The sequence below is a fragment of the Oncorhynchus keta genome, chromosome 23 (genome assembly GCF_023373465.1).
Source record: "Oncorhynchus keta strain PuntledgeMale-10-30-2019 chromosome 23, Oket_V2, whole genome shotgun sequence".
NCBI lineage: Eukaryota > Metazoa > Chordata > Actinopteri > Salmoniformes > Salmonidae > Oncorhynchus > Oncorhynchus keta.
This window is the reverse complement of record NC_068443.1, coordinates 34,210,319-34,234,844: the sequence shown is the minus strand read 5'-3', so window position 1 is coordinate 34,234,844 and position 24,526 is coordinate 34,210,319. Positions and strand designations below refer to the sequence as shown.

Sequence of the window (24,526 nt, the reverse complement as noted above, 5' to 3'; positions counted from 1 at the left end):
TTCGCAACAACACATCTGCCACACTGATCGTCAACACGGGGTCCCTCAGGGGTACGTGTTTAGTCCCAATATTTTTATTTTACCTTTATTTTATTAGGCAAGTCAGTTAAGAACAAATTCTTATTTTCAATGACGGCCTAGGAACAGTGGGTTAACTGCCTGTTCAGGAGCAGAACGACAGATTTTGGTTACTAGTCCAATGCTCTAACCACTAGGCTACCCTGGCATGGGTCCTCAGATCCTCAAAAGGTTCTGCAGTTGGAATCAAGAGCATCCTTACTGGTTGCATCACCGCTTCGTATGGCAACTTCTCGGCATCCGACCACAAGGCACTATAGAGGGTAGTGCGCACGGCCCTATACATCACTGGGGCCAAGCTTCCTGCCATCCAGGACCTCTATACAAGGCGGTGTCAGAGGAAGATCTTACAAATTGTCCAAGACTCCAGCCACCCTAGTCAAAGACTGTTCACTCAGCTATCGCACGGCAAGCGGTACTTTCAGCAGCCTCCTCTGCTACTCCAGATATTTCACTCTTATTCTACACCTGTTGTCTACAAAACATGTGACAAATAAAATTGGATTTGATATGATTTGATGTCACTGTACAGAACAATCCCTAGCTGATGGTAGGAGCATCTCGCTCTCATACTCAAACAACCCAAACTACCCCAAAAGGTATAATAGCCTTACACTCACATTCAAGCTATCACAACTCATTCTATCAACATAGTAATGTTTATTTTGACATCGTGTATTGTTACCACTACCATTTAGCATAAGGTTGAAACGTTATTTTAATTTTATACTCATTCTCCTAAAACATAGGCTGTCTGAAATACATTTCCCAGAATGCACTGGATCAAACACTACAGTATGGAAGAGAACAATATAACAATTTAACAATCTCATGACAAAGAAAAATAATGTTTGAGTTATCTTTGACTTATAATCAAACACATTTTTTTTAAACGGTCTGTGTATTCTATGCATAAATGGTCTTTGTATTCCTTTCATATTTCACTTTTCAGTTGAAAAGATTTGAAATGGTTTTAATTAAATTACACTTCCTTTCATTCAAATTCAATTCAAATTATGCTTCCTTTGAGATGTGGCCAATTCAAATGAATTTTTTTGGGTCAATTCTGAATGAATAAAATTCAAACAATCAATTTTAATTGAATTTGAGTTGGCCTCACCCCATAGGTGTGTCAATTGGCCCCCGATGATATCAAAGCAGGACAGAACTTATTGTCCCATGAAATGTCATAACCATATATAATCAGTGAACAGAGGCGTAGAAAACATTGACCTAATGAAACACTGAGTGTGTGTATATTATAATATTTACTGTAACAAACTAAAATGACCAATTGAAAATGATTGAACTAATTTCATACAACATTACAAATAAAGAGATACAAAATAGTTAAATATTTTTTCTAAAGAATGTAACTCAGGTTTTCCCAAACTCGGACCTGGGGACCCCAAGGTGAATCAGCTGAATCAAGCGTCAAGCTTCGATCATTTGAATCAGCTGTGTAGTGTTTGGTCAAAAACCTAACCGCTGGTGAAACTCATCATTTATAGTCAATCATACTCAGCAAGATAAGTGTTCTGCAAGATCCTTTAGTGTCCACTAGAGGGCAGTGTCGTTATTAATTTGCGATCCAAATTGAAAAAGGAGCCTTAGACAGGAGTTGGACCTGGCATATTCCACCGGCTGGAGAAGAATAAAAAATACCTGCAGAAATAATGGAATTCTAACAGAATTCTTAGCTATAATAATACTATACTATAATACTAATAGACATAGTGAGTATATATGAATGACCAATAATGACTTAAGAAATTGTAGACAAATTAGGCCTGAATGGAAAAATGGTTGTTATATATCAACAAAGAATATGAGAAAAATATGCAATAATATAAAACTTTATTAAAAAGTCAAGATTAGAAAAGAAAGAAAAGTAGACCAGTGTCAACTATGATCATGATTTATTTGCTGCTGAACAGGGTTATTATGCTAAAAGTCATGCTATTTAAAACCCAATTGTTATAGCATCATATCTGGTCCTCTGGGATCAAAATGACCTCATTAGGAATATTCTGACAGAGTGCGTTATGCAATGTATTCAATTTAGGAAATGAGAAATGAGGGTCAATGTGGTTTCCTTTTGCAGAATATAAAGCAATTAATCCGTCTTAAACCCTTTGGACAAATTCTACACTTTGGGACAGGAATAAGACACAGCGGGATATATTATATCGTGCCAGAACAGTACTGGTCAGTTCTACTCTGTAAGCTCTATTGAGAATGACAATATACTTTGTATCTATTGAGAAATACATTATTGGTTTACTATTTGCCGATAGAAAAAAAAAAAAACCTAGCCAGTAAAGGACTTTCAAATTCCAAAGGGAGGTTCACATGAAATATTTGACACCAATATTACATAAACCTTATATTTTCAGAGGATATTGTCAATCTGTTGTCTTTGAAAAAAGAAATGCAAAAAATGAACCCATAATCTCTGAGGTAAAACAAATCTGGAAAACTAGATCACAGTCTAATAATGAAATGCTGACTGGCACTCTCTTCACCTCAAAAACATCAGGATCATAATACACCTTTACACCTTTACACCATTGTGAAATGCTGTGCTGTAAAAGGTGCTCCAAATGAGATTTGCACAGGCACTTGACTCATCCAATCCAAGCTTACTCTGTATGTGTGGGGGTGGGGACCCTGTGGGCTGCTGGTACTTAGAGAGAGTTGTGAAACTCTTAGCTGCTTGCACTGCCCTACAGTGAGAGAGTCTACACTGCCGCCTGGATTCACACACACACACACACACACACACACACACACACACACACACACACACACACACACACACACAGACACAGACACAGACACAGACACAGACACAGACACAGACACAGACACAGACACACACACACACACACACACACACACACACACACACACACACACACACACACACACACACACACACACACACACACACACACACACACACACACACACAGAGAGAGAGTTGGAACAATCACTCTCTCCTATTTGATGGACTCAGCCCCCCCTTCAACAGTATTTGGCGTTGAACCGCCCTACCAGCCCGTACTGCAGCAGGCTGAAGACAGGCTCTCAAAGTCACTGGCATCTGACAGAAAACCCTCCCAACCACACAAAGAAAGGAAGGAAGGAAGAAAACAATAAGAAGACAGATAAGAGCAAAAGCCAGAGTGTGACTTCAAATCAAAGCAAGTGTGTTAAGTGAGACTTGTTCCATACTGCCACAGCCATGGCAGACAGTGTGATTGAGGAGTCAGACTACTACCCTGGGAAGGATGAATTGGACTGGGGATATCAAGAAGGTAAGAGATTTGGAGCTTTTAGTATACACTTAGTTTCCTTTCACTCCTTTTCTCGCGCAAAACAGAGCTCCAAAAAATAACATGTTCTTCCCCATTTTGGCACCAAACACATGCATTGATATGGGAATGCAGTACTCTCTTCACAGATATAAACATATATATACTCTTCTCTCTGTTTCTCTCTCTCTCTCTCTCTCTCTCTCTCTCTCTCTCTCTCTCTCTCTCTCTCTCTCTCTCTCTCACATACAGTAGGTAAAGAACTTAAAGAAGGTAGGGTCATTTGATCAATGCACTCCTTTTTGGGGTAACTTGATCATGCAAATTAGCTGTCTAGAACTGAACTTGAGATTCTGGAGTCACACCAATGATTTGGTATTCTAAGAGAGTAGTGGTCTAGCTACCATGCTTTCATGGTTTTGAGCTTTACCAGCTCCTGTCCAGGGCTCCATTGTGTGCTTTGTGTGTCTCAAATTTGCCTCTGGGCTCTTAGGGTAATAGTCAAGGTTTCCAGTAACTGGGAAAAGAACACGAGAGGTTGTAACATCTAAGTCAAGAGCTGACCTTTTAGTGACTCTAATAGTCATATTGTCATTGGTGTTGACTTGAGAAAACATTTGTTTATCTTGTTGGTAGGGGATAAAGTCATCCGGGACTTGTCTGTAACGGTAACACATTAGCAGCTTCATTTACTAACTTCAGAAAGCATGTCTTTTGTGCTGTGTGCTCCCTCTGCGATCCAAAGCCATGGTTTCATCATCTTAATTACAAGGCTAAGTACGTGTGTCGGAGGTCAGACAGTTCAGAGTGGGTCTGTATTTAGATTGGGTCAGTGATGTATGAAGGGAGAGCTTTGATCCCGTTTATGTCCCCCATCATGGGACTAGAGGGAGAGACACTGTAGAATCAAATCAAGTGTATTTGTCACTTGCGCCGAATACAACAGGACCTTACAGTGAAATGCTTACTTACAGGCTCTAACCAATAGTGCAAAAAAGGTATTAGGTGAACAGTAGGTAGGTAAAGAAATACAAACAACAGGCTATATATATATATATAAGACAGGCTATATACAGTAGTGAGGCTACATACAGTAGCGAGGCTACATACAGTAGTGAGGCTATAACAGTAGCGCGGCTATATACAGTAGCAAGGCTATAAAAGTAGCGAGGCTACATACAGACACCGGATAGTCAGGCTGATTGAGGTAGTATGTACATGTAGATATGGTTAAAGTGACTATGCATATGATGAACAGAGAGTAGCAGTAGCGTAAAAAGAGGGGTTGGTGGGTGGTGGGACACAATGCAGATAGCCCGGTTCGCCAATGTGCGGGAGCAGTGCTTGGTCGGCCCAGTTGAGGTAGTATCTACATGAGTGTATACAGTGGGGCAAAAAAGTATTTAGTCAGCCACCAATTGTGCATGTTCTCCCACTTAAAAAGATGAGAGAGGCCTGTAATTTGCATCATAGGTACACTTCAACTATGACAGACAAAATGAGAAACAAAATCCAGATAATCACATTGTAGGATTTTTTATGAATTTATTTGCAAATTATGGTGGAAAATAAGTATTTGGTGGTAAATTGGATACGTTGTAGTAACATCGTTGTGTGATTGACGGGATACTCTGTCTGTTCCTTCCTAACCCTCGTTTGCATCTGCTGTTGCTGACTCAAAGGAGGAATCACTTCTGTAGTGAATAAGAGTTCAAAGTTCATACCATTCACAACCGAAGCTCAAGCTGATGTTGGCTTCGTTCTGTAGTTATTATCTGAACCATTCTGACATCGGACCGTCGTCCTCACGTCCTCGGAAGGAGGTTATATTGTCGTCAAGGCATTATATAGGAAGGGAGAGGAGGGCGTGTTTGAAAAGTTTTATAGCCCATGTCCCTTCACAGGGGCGGGCCACTGATTGAGCAGAGCCCTATCTTATGAAAACCCAAATCTCACATTTTAGAAGCTAAAATCACATTTCATCCCATCACAAACTATTTAATATTCAAACATTTAAATTGAACAACAATTCCATGTGAATCCACTGTAGAGTTTATGTCATCTTATCATTGATGAGTATGTCTCAGATGTCCACCGAACTGACATCATATTCATTAAGTACCACCGCATATGTTCAATTGGTCAGATTACCAGAATATAGTTCATTTCCCTTCTGATGTTCCCAGAATCTCTATGTTAACAAAGGGTTTTGCAAATATAACATCAGTAGGGTAGAGAGAGGAAAAAGGGGGAAAGAGGTATTTATGACTGTCATAAACCTACCCCCAGGCCAACGTCATGACAACACCAAGGAACTTGAAGCTCTCAACCTGCTCCACTACAGCCCTTCGATGAGAATGGGGGCATGCTCAGTCCTCCTTTTCCTGTAGTCCACAATCATCTCCTTAGTCTTGGTTACGTTGAGGGATAGGTTGTTATTCTGGCATCACCTGGCCAGGTCTCTGATCTCCTCCCTATAGGCTGTCTCGTCATTGTTGGTGATCAGGCCTACCACTGTTGTGTCGTCTGCAAACTTAATGATGGTGTTGGAGTCATGCCTGGCTGGGTGAACAGGGAGTACAGGGGGGGGGGACTGAGCACGCACCCCTGGGGAGCTCCAGTGTTGAGGATCAGCGTGGCACATGTGTTGTTACCTACCCTCACCACCTGGGGGCAGCCTGTCAGGAAGTCCAGTATCCAGTTGCAGAGGGAGGTGTTTAGTCCCAGGATCCTTAGCTTAGTGATGAGCTTTGAGGGTACTATAGTGTTGAACGCTGAGCTCCTTTTGTCCAGGTGGGATAGGGCAGTGTGGAGTGCAATAGAGATTGCATCCCCTGTGGATCTGTTTGCGCGGTATGCAAATTGAAGTGGGTCCAGGGGTTCTGGGATAATGGTGTTGATGTGAACCATTACCAACCTTTCAAAGCACTTCATTTACATTTACATTTAAGTCATTTAGCAGACGCTCTTATCCAGAGCGACTTCATGGCTACGGATGTGAGTGCTACGGGTCTGTAGTCATTTAGGCAGGTTGCCTTTGTGTTCTTGGGCACAGGGACTATGGTGGTCTGCTTGAAACATGTTGGTATTATCCAGACTGAATCAGGAACATGTTGAAAATGTCAGTGAATACACCTGCCAGTTGGTCAGCACATGCCCGGGGCACACGTCTTGGTAATCCGTCTGGCCCCGCAGCCTTGTGTATGTTGACCTGTTTAAAGGTCTTACTCATGTCGGCTACGGAGAGTGTGAACACACAGTCGTCCGGAACAGCTGATGCTCTCATGGATGCCTTAGTGTTGCTTGCCTAGAAGCGAGCATAGAAGTGATTTAGCTCGTCTGGTAAGCCCGTGTCACTGGGCAGCTCGCAGCTGTGCTTCCCTTTGTAGTCTGTAATAGTTTGCAAGAAGGGTGTGTCCCTGACAGATTTGATCTCATCTGATTCGATTAATTGCATTTTGCACTCTCTCTGCACATACAGCAGTGATATGAAATAACTATGAAATAATTCAGGGCATGGTATGGAAAGACCAGAGCCCAGAGACAGCTAGCTAACAGACAGCTCTTACAGAGTGTGAAAAGATGTGAGAATATGATAATGAGGATTTTTTTCACGAACTATTTACACACAGAATGAAGAGATGTGGGACTAACAGTGTGTAATAAATAGAGGGGAAAAAGAGAGATAAAAGTGAGAAAGAAAGTGTGAGAGGTGGGAAGAAGCACAAACTAGAGCGTCCTTGTGTCCCTCTGGTGACAGTTATACTTGATACCGACTCCCCAACTGCTCAGCGCAGTGACACTGAGGAATTGGTGAACTCTTTAACTGCAGTGTGTGTGGTTGCGTGTGCATGCGTGTGTCTCTGTGTGTGTGTGTGTGTGCATGTGCACACATTAGTGCGTCCTCACTTATACACTTTGTTTATGCTGCTTGCATATTCAAAGGCTGGATTTACACTACACTAGGCATACTCCATCACCACTTTGTGACTTCACCACGCACTGCATGAAGGCCTCTGCATGGAGATCTCAGTGCATGCCAGAGCCCAGAAGTTGTAACTTTACGCAAGCATCAGTGACGTTGAGTGTAAGTCTAAGTTGTGCGTGTGTTCAGGTGTAGAGTGGGGTTTGCTGTTCCCTGATGCCAATGGGGAGTACCAGTCACCCATCAACCTGAACTCCCGGGAGGCGCGTTATGACCCCTTGCTCCTGGACGTGGGGCTAACTCCCAACTACGTTGTGTGTCGGGACTGTGAGGTCATCAACGATGGACACACCGTACGCATCATGCTGAGGTCCAAATCAGGTGCAGAACACACATCCAAAAAGTTAATTTGACGTTACCATGGTACACATAAAAACAATTCATGGCTGGAATTTATGTCAACCCTCCACTAATTGTAATGATCTTGAATGCACTTTTTCAACGATCTTAGCCGTGACCCCTGAAAGTTGAGTCAATGACTGTGTGCTGCAAGGGACATACACATACACGTCAGAGTTGAATCAGAATTCAAGCCTACGTTCAAAACGCAAGATCATCTGATGTGGTCTGCATTTCCTGTGTCTGCTCTCCCATGATGCTCTGGGTTTCCTGTCTGCAGTGGTAACTGGTGGACCGTTGCAAATTGATCATGAGTACGAGCTGCATGAGGTGCGCTTCCACTGGGGCAAAGAGAACCAGCGGGGCTCAGAACACACAGTCAACTTTAAGGCCTTCCCCATGGAGGTATGGGTCTCGGCCAAACACACACACGCACACACACACGCACACACACACACACACACACACACACACACACACACACACACACACACACACACACACACACACACACACACACACACACACTGTCCCCTTCAAGGCCCTGACCGTGTTTATTTAAGTTGGAGGCCACTGTTACAAATCAAATCAAATTTGATTTGTCACATACACATGTTTAGCAGATATTGTTGCGGGTGTAGCGAAATGCTTGTGCTTCAATTCTGACAGTTCAGCAATATCTAACAAGTAATATCTAACAATTTCACAACATATACCCAATACACACAAATCTAAGCAAAGGAATGGAATTAAGAATATATAAATATTTGGACGAGCAATATCAGAGCGGCATAGAATAAGATACAGTAGAAAAGTACAGAATGCAGTATATACACTTAGGATGGAGTCATTACAACTCGTTTTTCAACCACTCCACAAATAGTTTTGGCATGTCGGTTAGGACATCTACTTTGTTCATGACACAGGTAATTTTTCCAACAATTGTTTACAGACAGATTATTTCATTTATAATTCACTGTATCACATTTCCAATGGGTCAGACGTTTACATGCACTAAGTTGACTGTACCTTTAAACATCTTGGACAATTCCAGAAAATTATGTCATGGCTTTAAAAGCTTCTAATAGGCTAATTGACATCATTTGAGGCAATTGGAGATGTACCTGTGGATGTATTTCAAGGCCTTCGGTCTCAAAGTAGACTTTGATCTGAAGCCATTCTTGTAATTATTGTGACTTTTGCCATTGTAATTGTTTGTAAGCTTGTGTTGTCTAAAATGAATCTATGATCGTATGCGATCCATTTGTTGTTTGTATGCTGTTCTTTGTATGCCATTTTAATATTTGAGAATTAACCAATGATATTAGGCCACTCTTGGCCATGATTACAGACACCTGTGTGTCTTTTAACACTATATAAACGAGTCATCCCGCAGTGTTTGTGATTATACCCTGATGAAGACAGCTTGGCTGTCGAAACGTTGAATATTACATTTTTGCATCTGAGCTCCTAAGAGTGTGCGGCTCTCCTTTATTTTCAGGTTTTCTACTCCGCTAGCCAGCACCTCGCCTAAATAGGTGTGCATTTATTTTTCTTCTAGATTGTATTTCAAGGCGTACCTTCAAACTCAGTGCCTCTTTGCTTGACATCATGGGAAAAATCTAAAGAAATCAGCCAAGACCTCATCTGCACAAACAATAGTACGCAAGTATAAACACCATGGTACCACGCAGCCGTCATACCGCTCAGTAAGGAGACGCATTCTGTCTGCTAGAGATGAATGTACTTTGGTGTGAAAGTGCAAAAGTGCAAATCAACAGCAAATGACATTGTGAAGATACTGGAGGAAACAGTTACAAAAGTATCTATTTCCACAGTAAAACAAGTCCTATATAGACATAACCTGAAAGACCGCTCAGCAAGAAAGAAGCCACTGCTCCAAAACCATAACCATAAAATAGACAGACTACGGTTTGCAACTGCACATGGGGACAAAGATCATACTTTTTGGAGAAATGTCCTCTGGTATGACGAAACAAAAATTGAACTGTTTGGCCATGATGACAATCGTTATGTTTGAAGGAAAAAATAGGAAGCTTGCAAGCCATTGACCACCATCCCAACTGTGAAGCACGGGGGTGGCAGCATCATGTTGTGGGGGTGCTTTGTTGTAGGAGGGACTGGTGTGCTTCAAAAATAGATGGCATCATGAGGGGGGGAAATTATGTTGATATATTGGAGCATCTCAAGACATCAGTCAGGAAGTTACAGCTTGTTCGCAAATGGGTCTTCCAAATGGACAATGACCACAAGCATACTTCCAAAGTTGTGGCAAAATGGCTTAAGGACAACAAAGTCAATGTATTGGAGCGGCCATCACAAAGCCCTGACCTCAATCCCATAGGAAATTTGTGGGCAGAACTGAAAAAGTGTGTACGAGCAAGGAGGCCTACAAATCTAACTCTGTTACACCAGCTCTGTCAGGAGCAATTGGCCAAAATTCACCCAACTTATTGCGGGAAGCTTGTGGAAGGCTACGCAAAATGTTGGACCCAAGTTAATCAATTTAAAGGCAATGCTACCAAATACCAATTGAGTGCATGTAAACTTCTGACCCACTGGGAATGTGATTAAATAAATAAATAAATAAAAGCTGAAATAAATCATTCACTCTACTATTATTCTGACATTTCACATTCTTAAAATAAAGTGGTGATCCTAACTGACCTAAACAGGGAATTGTTACGTGGATTAAAAGTCAGGAATTGTGAAACTGAGTTTAGGTGTATGTAAACTTCCGACTTCAACTGTACATATGAAACGAGTAACGCAAGATATGTAAACATTATTAAAGTGACTAGTGTTCCATTTATTAAAGTGGCCAATGATTTCAGTCGGTGTATGTAGGCATCAGCCTCTCTTTGCTAGTGATGGCTATTTAACAGTCTGATGGCCTTGAGAACGAGGGACTTGTTATGTTCACATAACAGGTTACTTCGGGTCAGGGCTTTTAAAGCCCATTACTTTGTCATATATTTACACATCGCTCAGGCCATTGACGCGTTTGAAAGGGCCTGAAGAGGTTATGCCACTGGTGGTTTGGCTTTATAAGCTTTCCTCTCTATCAAAGGTGTTTTGTGCTCTATTTCAAACTGTAGAGTGCCCTTACGTCCCTTACACCTGCTCTGTCTCGGCCCTGTCTTCTGCAGCCTCCCTCTGCTCATCGTTCTTTCATTTTCTTTCTTTCATTTTCTTTCATTTTCTACCTTTACCTGAATATCTTTCTTTATTTACTGTCTTTGGTTAATATTTTTTTGGTGATCAGCTCCACACTATAATATGGTACAATACAATACATGTGCCCCCCCCCCAGCTCCATCTGATCCACTGGAACACAACCTTGTTCAACAGTGTGGAGGAAGCCCTGGGTAAGAAGAACGGAGTTCTCATCATCGCTCTGTTTGTGCAGGTATTGTTTGCTTTGGTCTCAGTCTATAGTCACATGAGAATCCCCTCTTCTCATGCTCTGTATGGTTTTGTTAGGCACTTGGTTTATTATTACTGTATTTTGTACCATATCATATTCATATCAGCTTTGACACTAAATACACTTTTTTTTATTGTACTGAGAAAAAACACCACATTGAAATAACCATGATAACGTTTGACTGATATGAACTAGCTTGAGGCAATGACTGAATATATGAATGGACAAACACTTAGTGGTTTACAATTTATATTTTTGACAACAATTTATATTCTTGACAACTTTTACTTTACTTCATTCTTTAAAAGGATCTGACCACCCCCCCATTTTCATCTAAAATGACATACCCAAATATAACTGTCTGTAGGTCCTGAGGCAAGGATATGCATATTCTTGATACCATTTGAAACACTTTGACGTTTGTGGATATATGAAATTAGTGTAGGAGAATATAACACATTAGATCTGGTAAAACATAATACACTGATCCCGTAGAGGTTAAGATAATATGTACTTTTTACTCCCATACATTTTCTCTGACACCCAAAAGTACTTGTTACACTTTGAATACTTAGCAGGACAGGAACATTGTTTAATTCACACACTTATCAAGAGAACACGTTGTCATCCCTACTGCCTCTGATCAGGCGGACTTACAAAACACAAATGCTTCGGTTGTGAATGATGTCTAAGTGTTGGAGTGTATCCTTAAATGTACTAATAAATACAATTGTGCAGTCTGGTTTGGGATACTTTGGGATTTTGGCAATAAAGCCCTTTATTTACTTCCCCAGAGTCAGATTAACTTGTGAATACCATTCGTATGTCTCTGCGAGCGATTTGAAGGAAGTTGCTAACTAGTACAAGCACAATTGCTAACTAGTGTTAGCACATTGACTGGAAGTTAGCAGATACCCATAGACTTCCATTAATTGAGCTAATGTTAGTTAGCACTGGCTCGTGAAACGAACTCTACCTTCCTTCATACAGGACACAGAGACATAAAAATAGTAACCAGAAGTTCACCTGACTCCGGGGAAGTAGATAATGGGCCTAATTGCCCAAATCTCAAAGTATCCATTTAATATAAGGAATTTGAAAGCATTTATTGCATTTACTTTTGACACTTAAGTATATTTTTACTTTTCATAAGTATATTTAAAGCCAGATACTTCTAGACTTTTACTGAAGTAGTATTTTACTGGGTGACTTTCACTTTTAGTTAGTCATTTTTATTAAAGTATCTTTACTTTTACTCAAGTATGATAATTGAGTACTTTTCCACCATTTTCACATCCTTTCAGGAGGCTCCAAACATGTCAACAGCACCCTGTTAAGATGTGTTAAAATCATAACATTACATTGATCTGTTAGGACCATCTTTCATGACTTCTTTTTGACTTGATGCCATTGACATTGTTTCCTTCAGATAGGGAAGGAGCATCTGGGGTTGAAGGCCATAACAGAAGTGCTGCAGGACCTACAATACAAGGTAAGATCTTGGCACCCACATTGTTGACCAGGTCATCTTGTTATGGTGATGATGTTATGGTTATGAGTTGTCATGGTGATGAGAGGGCAGAGGTTATGAGAAATGACTGACATGACCTAAGGGGGTAGATACCCAATGCTCAACTGAGAGATCGAGGAAGACATACAGTACATAGACAATCAAACTTGGCAGTTAACAGAACATCAGTAGAGGTGCAACGATTGGAGCAGGCAGAAATTGATTAATGTATTGATTTTTCAATTAAACCTGATGCAATCAATGTTCCAGATTGACTTGAAACCGTCAAACATTTCAGATTAGACAGATGAAGTGTTGATGCAGAATGTGAAGAAGGAGCTCCAGTAGTAAAGACGATATGCAATAATACAGTCATGACAAACATGGTGGCGAAATAAACAGTGCATTACAAACGAAGCAGGTCAACAAATATTTGAGTGTGTTGACCTATCTGTACAGGGGAAGACCAAGATCATACCGTGCTTCAATCCCAACACACTACTTCCTGGTGAGTCCTTCTTCTAATTGTGTATGATTCCTGCTTGGTATGGTGTGACACGGTATTGGATGAGGACATGGTATGTGTTTGTTACTCCCTCCAGACCCTCTCCTGAGAGACTACTGGGTGTATGAGGGCTCCCTGACCACCCCTCCATGTAGTGAGAGCGTCACCTGGATCCTGTACCGCTACCCACTTACCATCTCACAGTTACAGGTAGGCCATCTGACACAATGGTCTGGCTCAATTAATCAATCAAATGTGTTTTATACAGCCCATTTTACATCAGCAGTTTTCACACAGTGATTTACAGAAACCCATCCTAAAACCCCAAAGAGCAGGCATTGCAGATGCAGAAGTGATTTACAGATACCCATCCTAAAACCCCAAAGAGCAAGCATTGCAGATGCAGAAGCACAATGGCTAGAAAACTCCCTACCCTGTTGAAAACCCCAACTGTAGACCAGCATAATTTTCAAACTGGTCAGTGCTGGTCTGACCAGTATGGTCTAGCTGGCCGAACAGAATGGTCTAGCTGTCAAACTGGTCTGACCAGCATGGTCTAGCTGGCCGACCAGAATGGTCTAGCTGTCAAACTGGTCTGACCAGCATGGTCTAGCAAGCAAAACCACAACCATAAAGATCATATTTTCCAGCATGCTCTATTGCAGTTCCCTATGTTTTTTTTTTGACCCCTTTTTCATGGTATCCAATTGGTAGTTACAGTCTTGTCTTGGAGAGGCGACGGTCGAGAGCTGTGCGTCCTCTGAAACACGACACAGCTAAGCCACACTGCCCACTTAACCTGGAAGCCAGCCGCACCAATATGTTGGAGGAAACACCGTACACCTGCCGACCGTGTCAGCGTGCGTGCGCCCGGCCCGCCACAGGAGTCGCTTGAGCGCGATGGGACTTGCACATCCCAGCCGGCCAAACCCTCCCCTAACCCAGACGACGCTTGGCCAATTGTGGGCTGCCTCATGGGTCTCCAGGTCGCGGCCAGCTGCGACAGAGCCTGGACTCGAACTAGGATCTCTAGTGGCACAGCTAGTAACTGTGATGCAGTGTCTTAGACTACTGCACCACTCAGGAGGCCCTGCAGTTCGATATGTTTAATTGTTTGTTTCAATATCTGCGTTTTTGCATGTACACTGACTGATTAATTCATCTTATGCAACACAAAGATAAATGACATTTTTCTCAAGTAATCCAATCTGAATAAGTAGTTGGAATTAGTAGTCTGAATTCAGATTGTGGATGGATGAACATTCATAATGTGACTTCCAGTCCTGATGTGGCCACTTTATTAGGGAAGAACTAGGCCTTCATTTGTGATATATGTAATGTATTGTCTTAAGTGATTAAACCTGCAATATGTAACTTTTTGGGTAACCTAAAATTTACATAGAAATGTGTGTCTGTCATTCTCATTGAAAGGAAGTAAGAAGCAGTAGATCTGTTCTATGTGGGCGCTATTTATATGCCTGCCGTCCTTCGGTTTTGTATACCAGCCTCAAACAACTGAAAATTCAATATTTTTGGTTATGAAAAATATATTTCACAGTAGATGGTAAAATGATTCTTACTAGTTTTGTCACATAAACCGAAATGAGGGAAACTATTAGAATTTTAGCAACCAGGAAATGGCGGAGCGATTTCGTCATAGTGCATCTTTAAGCACTTTGATGCTTGTTTTGTTGGTAACCAGCATATGCTGGTACTTATGATGATATGCTGGTTGCCAGCATCACCAGCATACCAGTATAAACTGGTCATCAGCTTATACTGGTATGAAGGCTGGTCACCAGCAAAACCAGCACTAGTCACCAGCATATGCTGGTCTATGCTGTTTTTTTTCAGCAGGAACCTAGTAAGAAACTATCTAGAAAGATACCAGACCTTTTCTGTCTGTACTGGGTGATGCTTTTAGAGTACATGTGGCCATTAAGGCCAGATCATTTTTCAAGACCTTCAAACATTCATAGATGACAAGCAGGGGCAAATAATAAAGAATGTATTAATGTTGGCTTCTAGACCCTTGCCCCAGGTCTTACCTCTAGGTCTTATCCCTTCACATGTCAATGGTGATGGCTCCTGCTAGCCCTCCAAGTGGCCGTATTGCTTTTATACCAAGTGTTATTCAAACCAGCTCTACTTCCATAGATCTTGAGGTTGCTCTAGCTACCTGCATTGAAGTGTGTGTTCTGCTAGAAGGTCAAATCCAGTGTTGTGATTGATTTGCCACTTATAAGCCCATATTTATGAAGCAAGGTCCCAACCTCTGATTCAACAGCATTGCACAATACAGTTTGTCCTCCAAGTCGGCACACTTTCTACAGAGGCTTTGATTCTGAGCAAGCCTTTCATGTAAAGGCTAGACACCTCCCTTTGAGAGGTATGGAAAGGTTTTTGGTGGAGAGCAAAGGCATGAATTGAAATATCAAAAAGCTAAAAAAAAACAGAGCGATTAAAGGAATTGTTCATACGTATTGAGCGACCAATTATTCACATACAGTAAATAACACAGGACAGCTCATAGAGATCCTGTAATTCAGTGTTCTATGAACTCTGGAGGGCAGTTACCCAATATGCAGCCTGTTTAGGAACACCTTTAAACCTGTGCTGTGTTGGTAGATCATTGTTCAATGGAATATTCTATATCGATTTTCCCATCTCCCAGCTGTAGCATTGCTTTATAACTGTTGACTATTGACTAAAAGCACTTTGAAAAGTACTACATGTTCCTTATGTGTACCATCTAAGGAAGCCAGAACAAAGAAAATGCCTTTCACTACATTTTATTGATAGTAAATGAGTCATCAGTATTGATCGATTAATCTGATAATGGTTGTTAATGGCTCTGTTTATGTAGACAGCTCTATGGAACTCTACTGTTGTCAAGGATTAGTTGGCTGTGCCTCATAAAATCCTGTATTACTGAATCCATCTGTCTTGTTTGTTCCGGGCAAACACTATCCTCCTGCATTGGCAAAGTCTGACTGACCATCCAACCAGATAACTATTAGCTTAGGGCTAGGTGTCCAGTCCAGTACCCAATGAAAATCTTAACGGAGAACGTCTGTCATTTTACTGCTACACACACAAGACCAGACTCAGCTGGAAAGAGGTCTGTAAAATAGACCAGGACAGGAAGAAATTAGCTCTTAGCCTAAGCATACAGTAGAATGCCAACATGTACAGAACACTGAAAACACTAAATAAGATCAGATATAAGATATACAGTGCATTAGGAAAGCATTCAGACCCCTTGACTTTTACCACAATATGTTACGATAGAGTGTTACTCTAAAATCGCTTCAATAATTTTTTCCCCTCATCAATCTGCAAACAATACCCCATAATGACAAAATGAAAACAGGTTTATAGAAATGTTAGCAAATTTATACAAAAACAGAAATACATTATTTTCATAACTATTCAGACCCTTTTTTATGAGACTCAAAATTGAGCTCAGGTGCATCCTGTTTCCATTGATCATCCTTGAGTCCACCTGTGGTGATTTGGAAAGGCACACACTTGTCTACATAAGGTCCCATAGTTGACAGTGCATGTCAGAGCAAAAACCAAGCCATAAGATGGACCAAGAACACAGTGGCCTCCAACATTCTTAAATGTAAGAAGTTAGGAACCACCAAGACGCTTCCTAGAGCTGGCCGCCCGGCCAAACTGAGCAATCGGGGGAGAAGGCCCTTGGTCAGGGAGGTGACCAAGAACCTGATGGTCACTCTGACAGAGCTCCAGAGTTCATCTGTGGAGATGGGCAAACCTTCCAGAAGGACAACTATCTCTGCAGCAATCCACCAATCAGGCTTTTATGGTAGAGTGGCCAGACAGAAGCCACTCCTCAGTAAAAGGCACATGAAGGCCCACTTGGAGTCACCCTAAAGACACTCAGACCATGAGAAACAAGATTCTCGGGTCTGATGAAACCAAGATTGAACTCTTAGGCCTGAATGCCAAGTGTCAAATCTGGAGGAAACCTGGCACCATCCCTACGGTGAAGCATGGTGGTGACAGCATCATGCTATGGGGATGTTTTTCAGTGGCAGGGACTGGGAGACTAGTCAGGATCGAGGACTAGATGAACAGAGTCAAGTACAGAGCGATCTTTGATGAAAACCTGCTCCAGAGTTCTCAGGACCTCAGACTGTGGCCAAGGATCACCTTCCAGCAGAACAATGATCCTAAGCACACAGCCAAGACAACGCAGGAGTGGCTTTGGGACAAGTCTTTTGAGTGGCCCAGCCAGAGCCTGGACTTGAACCGATCGAACATCTCTGTGACGCTCCCCATCCAACCTGACAGAGCTTGAGAGGATCTGCAGAGAAGAATGGGAGAAACTCCCCAAATACAGGTGTGTCAAGCTTGTAGCGTCATACCCAACAAGACTCAAGGCTGTAATCGCTGCCAAAGGTTCTTCAACAAAGTACTGAGTAAAGGGTCTGAATACTAATGTAAATGTCATATTTCCTTTTTATTACATTTTTTATAAATTCACAAAAAAATCTAATCTGTTTATGTTTTGTCATTATGGGTATTGTGTGAAGTTTGATGACGGATAAAAACAATTTAATCAATTTTAGAATTTATAGAATTAAAGTAACAAAATGTGAAAAAAGTGAAGGAGTCTGAATACTTTCTGAATGCACTCTACTTTAGTAGTCCACACAAGATGGGCATATGCCTTATGTTTTTATCCACATTAGGTTTGTAAAGGCTGGAGCAGAGGGCAACCGCAGTGCAGCTCGACAGAACATTGATCGAAACTAGACGGAATACTTATCTTCATTAATCCATCACCACTCTTTACCTTCGCCATTCTTCTCATCAACTCTCCCAGATAGAGGAGTTCAGGAGGCTCAGGTCCCATCTGAAAGGTGCTGATCTACCTGAGGGGAATGACGGGATGTTGGGAGACAACTTCCGCCCCTCTCAGCCCCTCAGCGACAGGACCGTCCGGGCTGCCTTCCAGTGACGCCCCCCTTCCCTCCACGGGGGATCTTTAGTTCCACGTTTAACAGGTAAATGTCAACCATCTAAATACCAAGTACATCGTTTTTAAATACACTACATGACCAAAAGTATGTGGACACCTGCTTGTCGAACATCTCATTCCAAAATCATGGAGTTGGTCTCCCCTTTACTGCTATAACAGCCACCACTCTTCTGGGAAGGCTTTCCACTAGATGTTGGAACATTGCTGCAGGGACTTGCATCCATTCAGCCACAAGATAATTAGTGAGGTCGGGCACTGTCGGCGTTCCAATTTATCCAAAGATATTCAATGGAGTTGAGATCAGAGTTCTGTGCAGACCAGTCAAGTTCTTCCACAACAAACTATTTCTGTATGGACCTCGCTTTGTGCACGGGGGCTTTGTCCTGCTGAAACAGGAAAGGGCCTTCCCCAAAGTGTTGCCACGAAGTTGGAAGCACAGAATGGTCTAGAATATCATTCTAAGCTGTAGTGTTAAGATTTCCCTTCACTTGAACTAAGGGGCCTAGCCCGAACCATGACAAACAGCCCCAGACCATTATTCCTCTTCCACCAAATTTTACAGTTGGCACTATGCATTGGGGCAGGTAGCGTTCTCCTGGCATCCGCCAAACTCAGATTTGTCTGTTGCAGCGTTTCCACTGCTCCAGAGCTTTACTCCACTCCAGCTGACGCTTGGCATTGCGCATGGTGATCTTAGGCTTGTGTGTGGCTGCTTGGCCATGGAAACCCATTTTATGAAGCTCCCAATGAACAGTTATTGTGCTGACATTGCTTCCAGATGCAGTTTGGAACTCGGTAATGAGTGTTGCAACCGAGGGCAGACGATTTTTAAGCACTACGCACTTCAGCACTCTCCGGGCCCATTCTCTGAGCTTTTGTGGCCAACCACTTTGTGGCTGAGTTGTTGTTGCTGCTAGATGTTTCCACTCCACAATAACAGCACTTACAGTTGACCGGGGCAGCTCTAGCAGGGCAGCAATTTGATAAAATGACTTGTTAGAAAGCCGGCATCCTATGACAGTGTCAGGTTGAATGTCACTAAGCTCTTCAGTGAAGCCATTCTACTGCCAGTGTTTATCTATGGAGATTGCATGGCTGTGTGCTCAATTGTATACACCTGTCAGCAACAGGTGTGGCTGATATAGCCAAGTCCACTAATTTGAAGGTGTCTACATACTTTTGTGTATATAGAGTGTACTTTATATATGTATAGATATTTTCAAAAGTGTTTTTGACATCTGTGGGAATACTAGATACCATCTCTCTTCACAACCACAAACCAGGTTCAAACCTGACGGGAAGTCATTTATACCACAACAACAAAAATAACCATGTTTCAAATGAAATCGGGGCTATATTGTCATGCCCTGGAAGTCATAGTTTAATGGAAATAGGCAAGGCATTTCCCAGAGGTAAAATAATAATGGCACCACTAAACACAGGAGCAGTGTCAGAGCTATAGTAATAATGAGCTAACCCAGTTCTTCTACTAATCTAGGAGTAGCTGTGGCGTTGTGTGTGGAGCGGAGGGATATCTATTTTAGAGCTCACATTGGGAACACCTGGGAAACAACTGGAAAAGTACTCATTTTGAGTGGCTGAATTTGGATGTGCTCAACCGATGGCACAGGGACAAAGTGTGGCTTGGCCTCAACTGCATTGCGCAAATACTGTAAGTGAAATAACATGACTGTATCAGAGAGCCAAGGGACACTTGTTTGGTAGTTTAACAGATGTTTTAGTAGCTACTGGCTAAGTATAACAAACTGTGTGGAAATGGTTGTACGATAGTTGAGTAAAAGTAAAGATACGTTAATAGAAAATGACTCAAGTAAAAAAGTCACATAGTAAAATACTACTTGAGTAAAAGTCTAAAAGTATCTGGTTTTAAATGTACTTATCACGCCCTGACCTTAGAGAGCTTTTTATGTCTCTATTTTGGTTTGGTCAGGGTATGATTTAGGTGGGAATTCTATGTTCATTTTTCTATGTTTTGTATTTCTTTGTTTTGGCCGGGTATGGTTCTCAATCAGGGACAGCTGTCTATCATTGTCTCTGATTGGGAACCATACATAGGTAGCTTTTTCCCACCTGTGTTTGGTGGGTAGATGTTTTCTGTTTAGTGTTCGGCACCTGACAGGACTGTTTCGGGTTTCATTTCTCACTTTGTTATTTTGTTCTAGTGTACAGTGTTAATAAAAATCATGAACAAACCACCACGCTGCTCTTTGGTCCGATCCTTCTTCATCAGACGACCGTTACAGTACTTAACTACAGTGGTGGGAAAAGTACTCATATCATACTTGAGAAAAAGTGCAAGTAAATGGAAAACTCAAATTCCTTATATTAAGCAAAGCAGATTTTCTTGTTTTTGTTAATTTACGGACAGACCCGGGCACACTCCAACACTCAGACATGAATGTCTAGTGAGTCCGCCAGATCAGAGGCAGTAGGGATGACAACACGTTATATTGATGTGTGTGAATTGCACCATATTGCTGTCCTGCCTGATTTAAGGAAAAAAACTTTTGGGTGCCAGGGAAAATGTAAGGGAGTAAAAAGTTTAAAATATATTTTCTTTAGGAATGTTTTGGAGTAAAATTTATAAAAAATATAAATAGTGAAGTACAGATACTTCCAAGTAGTACTTTATTGTATTCACACTTCAGTACTTTACACCACTGGGAAACAGTGTAGCTACAGAGAGAAATGCAGGAGAGATAGTGGAGTATTGTCTCTTTGGTAAGGGATGTTACCTGACCATACCTGAGAGGGGCCTTGAAAAGGAGGAATAGAGGAAGAAGAAGGAAGGATAGAGAAAGGGGGTTCTGAAAGGATAGAGAAAGGGGGTTCTGAAGGGATAGAGAAAGGGTTTTTGAAGGGTTAGAGAAAGGAGGTTCTGAAGGGATAGAAAAAGGGGGTTCTGAAGGGGACCTGACTGTTGACTCAAATTGCACAATTCAGCAATACCTTAAATTACATTACCAAACAATTACTTGTTATTCATAAGGTAATAATGCATGTAATTACATTGTAGCACATTTGTATATGCAGGTAGTTAAATGGGTCTGCCGATTGTCAATACTGTTTACCATGGAAATACAAAAAGTTTGACAGTACTGCATAATTAGCTTGATAAAATTACATCAAATAAATTGCATAAGTGATTTTATATATATATTTTGTATAGACCATTCATTACATTTTGTCCTATTTAACTCAAAACAACCACACAGTATACCAAACTATACATGCGTCCAATGGGCCACAACAAATAAAATACAAAAAACAATAACCAACTAGAAAAACCAGCATATCAAGCAAAAACACAAATACACTAACAAAATACAGTGGAGATTGTATCTTCGGATAAGTGATGTTTTATGTCCATGATATTCCTTTGTGCCTTTAAGAAAAAACAAGAACTGTTCCCATATCTTTTGGAGTCTGTATTATTTTATTTTTGCTTGAGCAAGGCACTTTGAGGGCACATAAACCGCCCCCCACCTAATCGGCTCAGTACTGGCCCAACGCTCTTAACCTCTAGGCTACCTGCCGCAATGTTGTTTTTATCAACAGATTCGAAATGTTATTGACCCAGTTGGTAATCTGGTATTGTCACATCTGCTCCTGCAACGCCCTCTACTGTTCATCCTGTGTCTCCTTGACCTGCCGCCACTCCCCCAGTACTCTTTTCTCTCTCTCTCTCTCTCTCTCTCTCTCTCTCTCTCTCTCTCTCTCTCTCTCTCTGTATGTGATTGTGTGGGCGGAGACAAGTGTGCTGGAGTCAGAGCAGATCCCCACCAGCTGCAACCTGTTCCATAATCAAGACCTCTACAAATACTCAACCCTGCCACTTCCACGCTGCCAGATCGTAAACTCTGCTCAGTCAGTCTACGTTTCTAGCCGTTTGTTACTATTCAGATCCTGTTGTGCCTGTTTTCCTTGCCTGACGCTGTTTTCCTCTCCGCTACAGTTCTGCCCGCTGTGACTCTGGTCCCTGTCTCCAGTCCCACGTCTTGTCATTCTACTACTCTGTCCTGGATTCCCCACTCTACTACCCCCTTGGAATCCCCGCCTGACCGGCTTACCCTGTCTCAACCCCTCTCGCTCCAGCCTCCGCACCCTCATCTGGTTTCCAGCAACCCGCCCGAGCTTCCCATGACCTGCACTCCATCTCCCCCCTGTGTTTCAATAAATACCTTGGTTATTTCATCCCAGTCTCCTTGTCGGAGTCTGCTACTGGGTTTCACTCCGCGTAACAGGTATAAGGATTCAAAAGGATTATGTGACATAAAGTGTGCCTGAAAATGTAATTTCTAGCTCTGTAACCATCATAGCGCATATACAGGAAACAGGATAATAGTTTGTGGATTTAAGAGTGGAAAATATTAGTATTAATATTGCACAATGTCAAACAACTCTAACCCAAAACATAGGACTTATAAAAATAACCCTTTGCTCCTCTACCCGCTACCTCTGTGGCCACACCCAGTCGTAGCGGCGACATGATTGCTGGAATGTTCCATCTGCAAAATATTCCCTTTTTTTATTTTCATAGTGAGAAAGATAGTGAAAGGAGGGGAGAGAGAGAATGGCCTTGTTGAATCAGCTGGAAGTTATGTTACATTGAATCCCCTGGACTGGTAGCTACAGATTGTAACACCAGATTTGGACCACTATATTGGTAGTTACAGAAGTGGCTGTATAAAATGTTGCTGGACATTTTTCAACTAACCTGGTATTTGCGATACTATCTTCGTCCTCGAATCGTGGAAACCGGCGTTTCATAAAATGGCTGTGTCCAGTTTCAGGGAGTCAATTTGAAAAAACGATAAAATGCTCTGTGAAAATAAATTAATGTTTGTTTGCTCCATGAAGTAATCCAACAATGTGTACACCACCATCTTGTCTTTTTCAAATCTTCTCTCATTGATTGAGACAGGGTGGTCTACCCTAAAGGGCCGCATGCCAGGATGACAGAAGCCTGTCTCGATTAATGAGAGAAGATTTGTAAAAAGATGACGGCACACGCATTGTCGCCAATACCAGGTTAGCTAAAAAATGCCAACATTTTGTAGAGCCACACCTGTAACTACCAGTATAATGGTTCACATTTCTGTGGTTAAGTCACATTATCTGGTGTTACAATTTATAGCTACTGGACTTGGAGGGAGCTCACAAAGGCACGATTTTACTCTGTTGATTAAGGCAGCGCTGACAGACCAACCAGCTGGCTTCACCTGTGACCTGGAACATAGCCATTCGCTGTTGGCTGGTACAAGATGTATCCATGCTCTGGAAGGAAAGACATGATTGGCTCTGATCCAATATCCTCACTAACAGTAGTATACTAGATGGAAGCACTGGATTGGGCATGCATTCTTACTGGTGTGATAGTGGGGCTATTGGTGGAATGTAGTCCTTGTGATAGGATTTGTGCAGGCTTCATGTAGGTATGCATACTTAGCTTGGGGCATGTAATTGTACTGTACTGTCATGCAGGTTGTGTAATAAGTAGAAAAATGTGAATTAACTAACACCTGTTCCTAGGGATTTTCAAACTATGGAAAATAAATGTACAGTACATTACTTTTTTTTTTAAATGCTGTTAAAACCACACTGTCTCTCAGAATAGGAAACACTAACAAGCAGAAACATATGTAGTTCTGTATAATATAAATGGTCAAGTCAGGTTTAATGACCTCAGGTCAGGTTTAATGCCATATAATCTCAGATGTCTCATAGGCTGATATTTGTTGAGATATTTCCGTCAGCTTCTGGCTCCTGTCCTCGCAGTATTAAACGCAGTGTTTTTGTGCTTTTCGATATCTGCTTATAGGAAGCATGGCAATAGACGATTAGACCACAGGGTGCCCTTTCTTGTAAAAACAAAGGAGACATCCATCAAAGGTAAATGACCTTTTAAGGGCTATAGACAACACAGTACAGCCCAGGGTTATAAGGCTATGAAAATGAAACAATGAAGACTTGAATTTTGTTGTGATTTTTTTTTTTACATTTTAAGGTTCTGTAGTTCTTGTACTGACTAATGTGATGATGATGATGATGATAAAGATGACTCTTTCTGAAAGAGATCACTACCATTTAATATGGGTAGGTATATGATTCACTTCATTTTAAATGGAATTTTTATTACATAGGACCAAAGTCGCAGACTTCTCCAGTCCCTGACACACTATACCATGTATACATCAGGCCCTACTGTACTTAGTGTCCTTCTCCAGCATTCCCTGACGAAGCAACCAAGGGTGTGTTTGTAAATTCCATCTGGAGAGCCAGAGTGCGCTCAGAGTGCGCTCAGTGTGTTTG

General features: G+C 41.6%; 1 protein-coding gene across 4 annotated transcripts; it reads left to right on the top strand.

Moving 5' to 3' along the window:
* Positions 1–2,910: 2,910 nt before the first annotated feature.
* On the top strand, positions 2,911–24,305 carry LOC118402201 (carbonic anhydrase-related protein-like). Of its 4 annotated transcripts, XR_008077472.1 has the most exons (11): positions 2,918–3,398; positions 3,648–3,668; positions 7,510–7,701; positions 8,000–8,124; positions 11,054–11,149; positions 12,597–12,659; positions 13,137–13,185; positions 13,280–13,392; positions 18,038–18,218; positions 21,966–22,081; positions 22,170–24,305. XR_008077472.1 is itself a non-coding variant. In XM_035800219.2 (10 exons), exons 1-9 carry the CDS (start codon positions 3,326–3,328, stop codon positions 18,170–18,172), a joined length of 867 nt encoding a protein of 288 aa, XP_035656112.2. In that variant the 5' UTR covers positions 2,921–3,325; the 3' UTR covers positions 18,173–18,218; positions 19,692–20,410. The 4 variants fall into 4 exon arrangements, 3 of the variants coding, with proteins under 3 accessions (XP_052333027.1, XP_035656112.2, XP_052333026.1); XM_035800219.2 differs by lacking the exons at positions 21,966–22,081; positions 22,170–24,305 and adding an exon at positions 19,692–20,410 and having other exon boundaries at positions 2,921–3,398; XM_052477067.1 differs by lacking the exons at positions 18,038–18,218; positions 21,966–22,081; positions 22,170–24,305 and adding an exon at positions 13,897–14,853 and having other exon boundaries at positions 2,911–3,398.
* The last annotated feature ends 221 nt before the right edge of the window (positions 24,306–24,526 follow it).

Bases quoted from the DNA above. Each gene is read 5' to 3' on its own strand.
- LOC118402201 (XM_035800219.2), top strand. From the start codon at position 3,326: ATGGCAGACAGTGTGATTGAGGAGTCAGACTACTACCCTGGGAAGGAT. The intron at 3,669-7,509 runs GTAGGGTCATTT...GCGTGTGTTCAG, and splicing joins AGGTAAAGAACTTAAAGAAG to GTGTAGAGTGGGGTTTGCTG. The intron at 11,150-12,596 runs GTATTGTTTGCT...TGTTTCCTTCAG, and splicing joins TCATCGCTCTGTTTGTGCAG to ATAGGGAAGGAGCATCTGGG.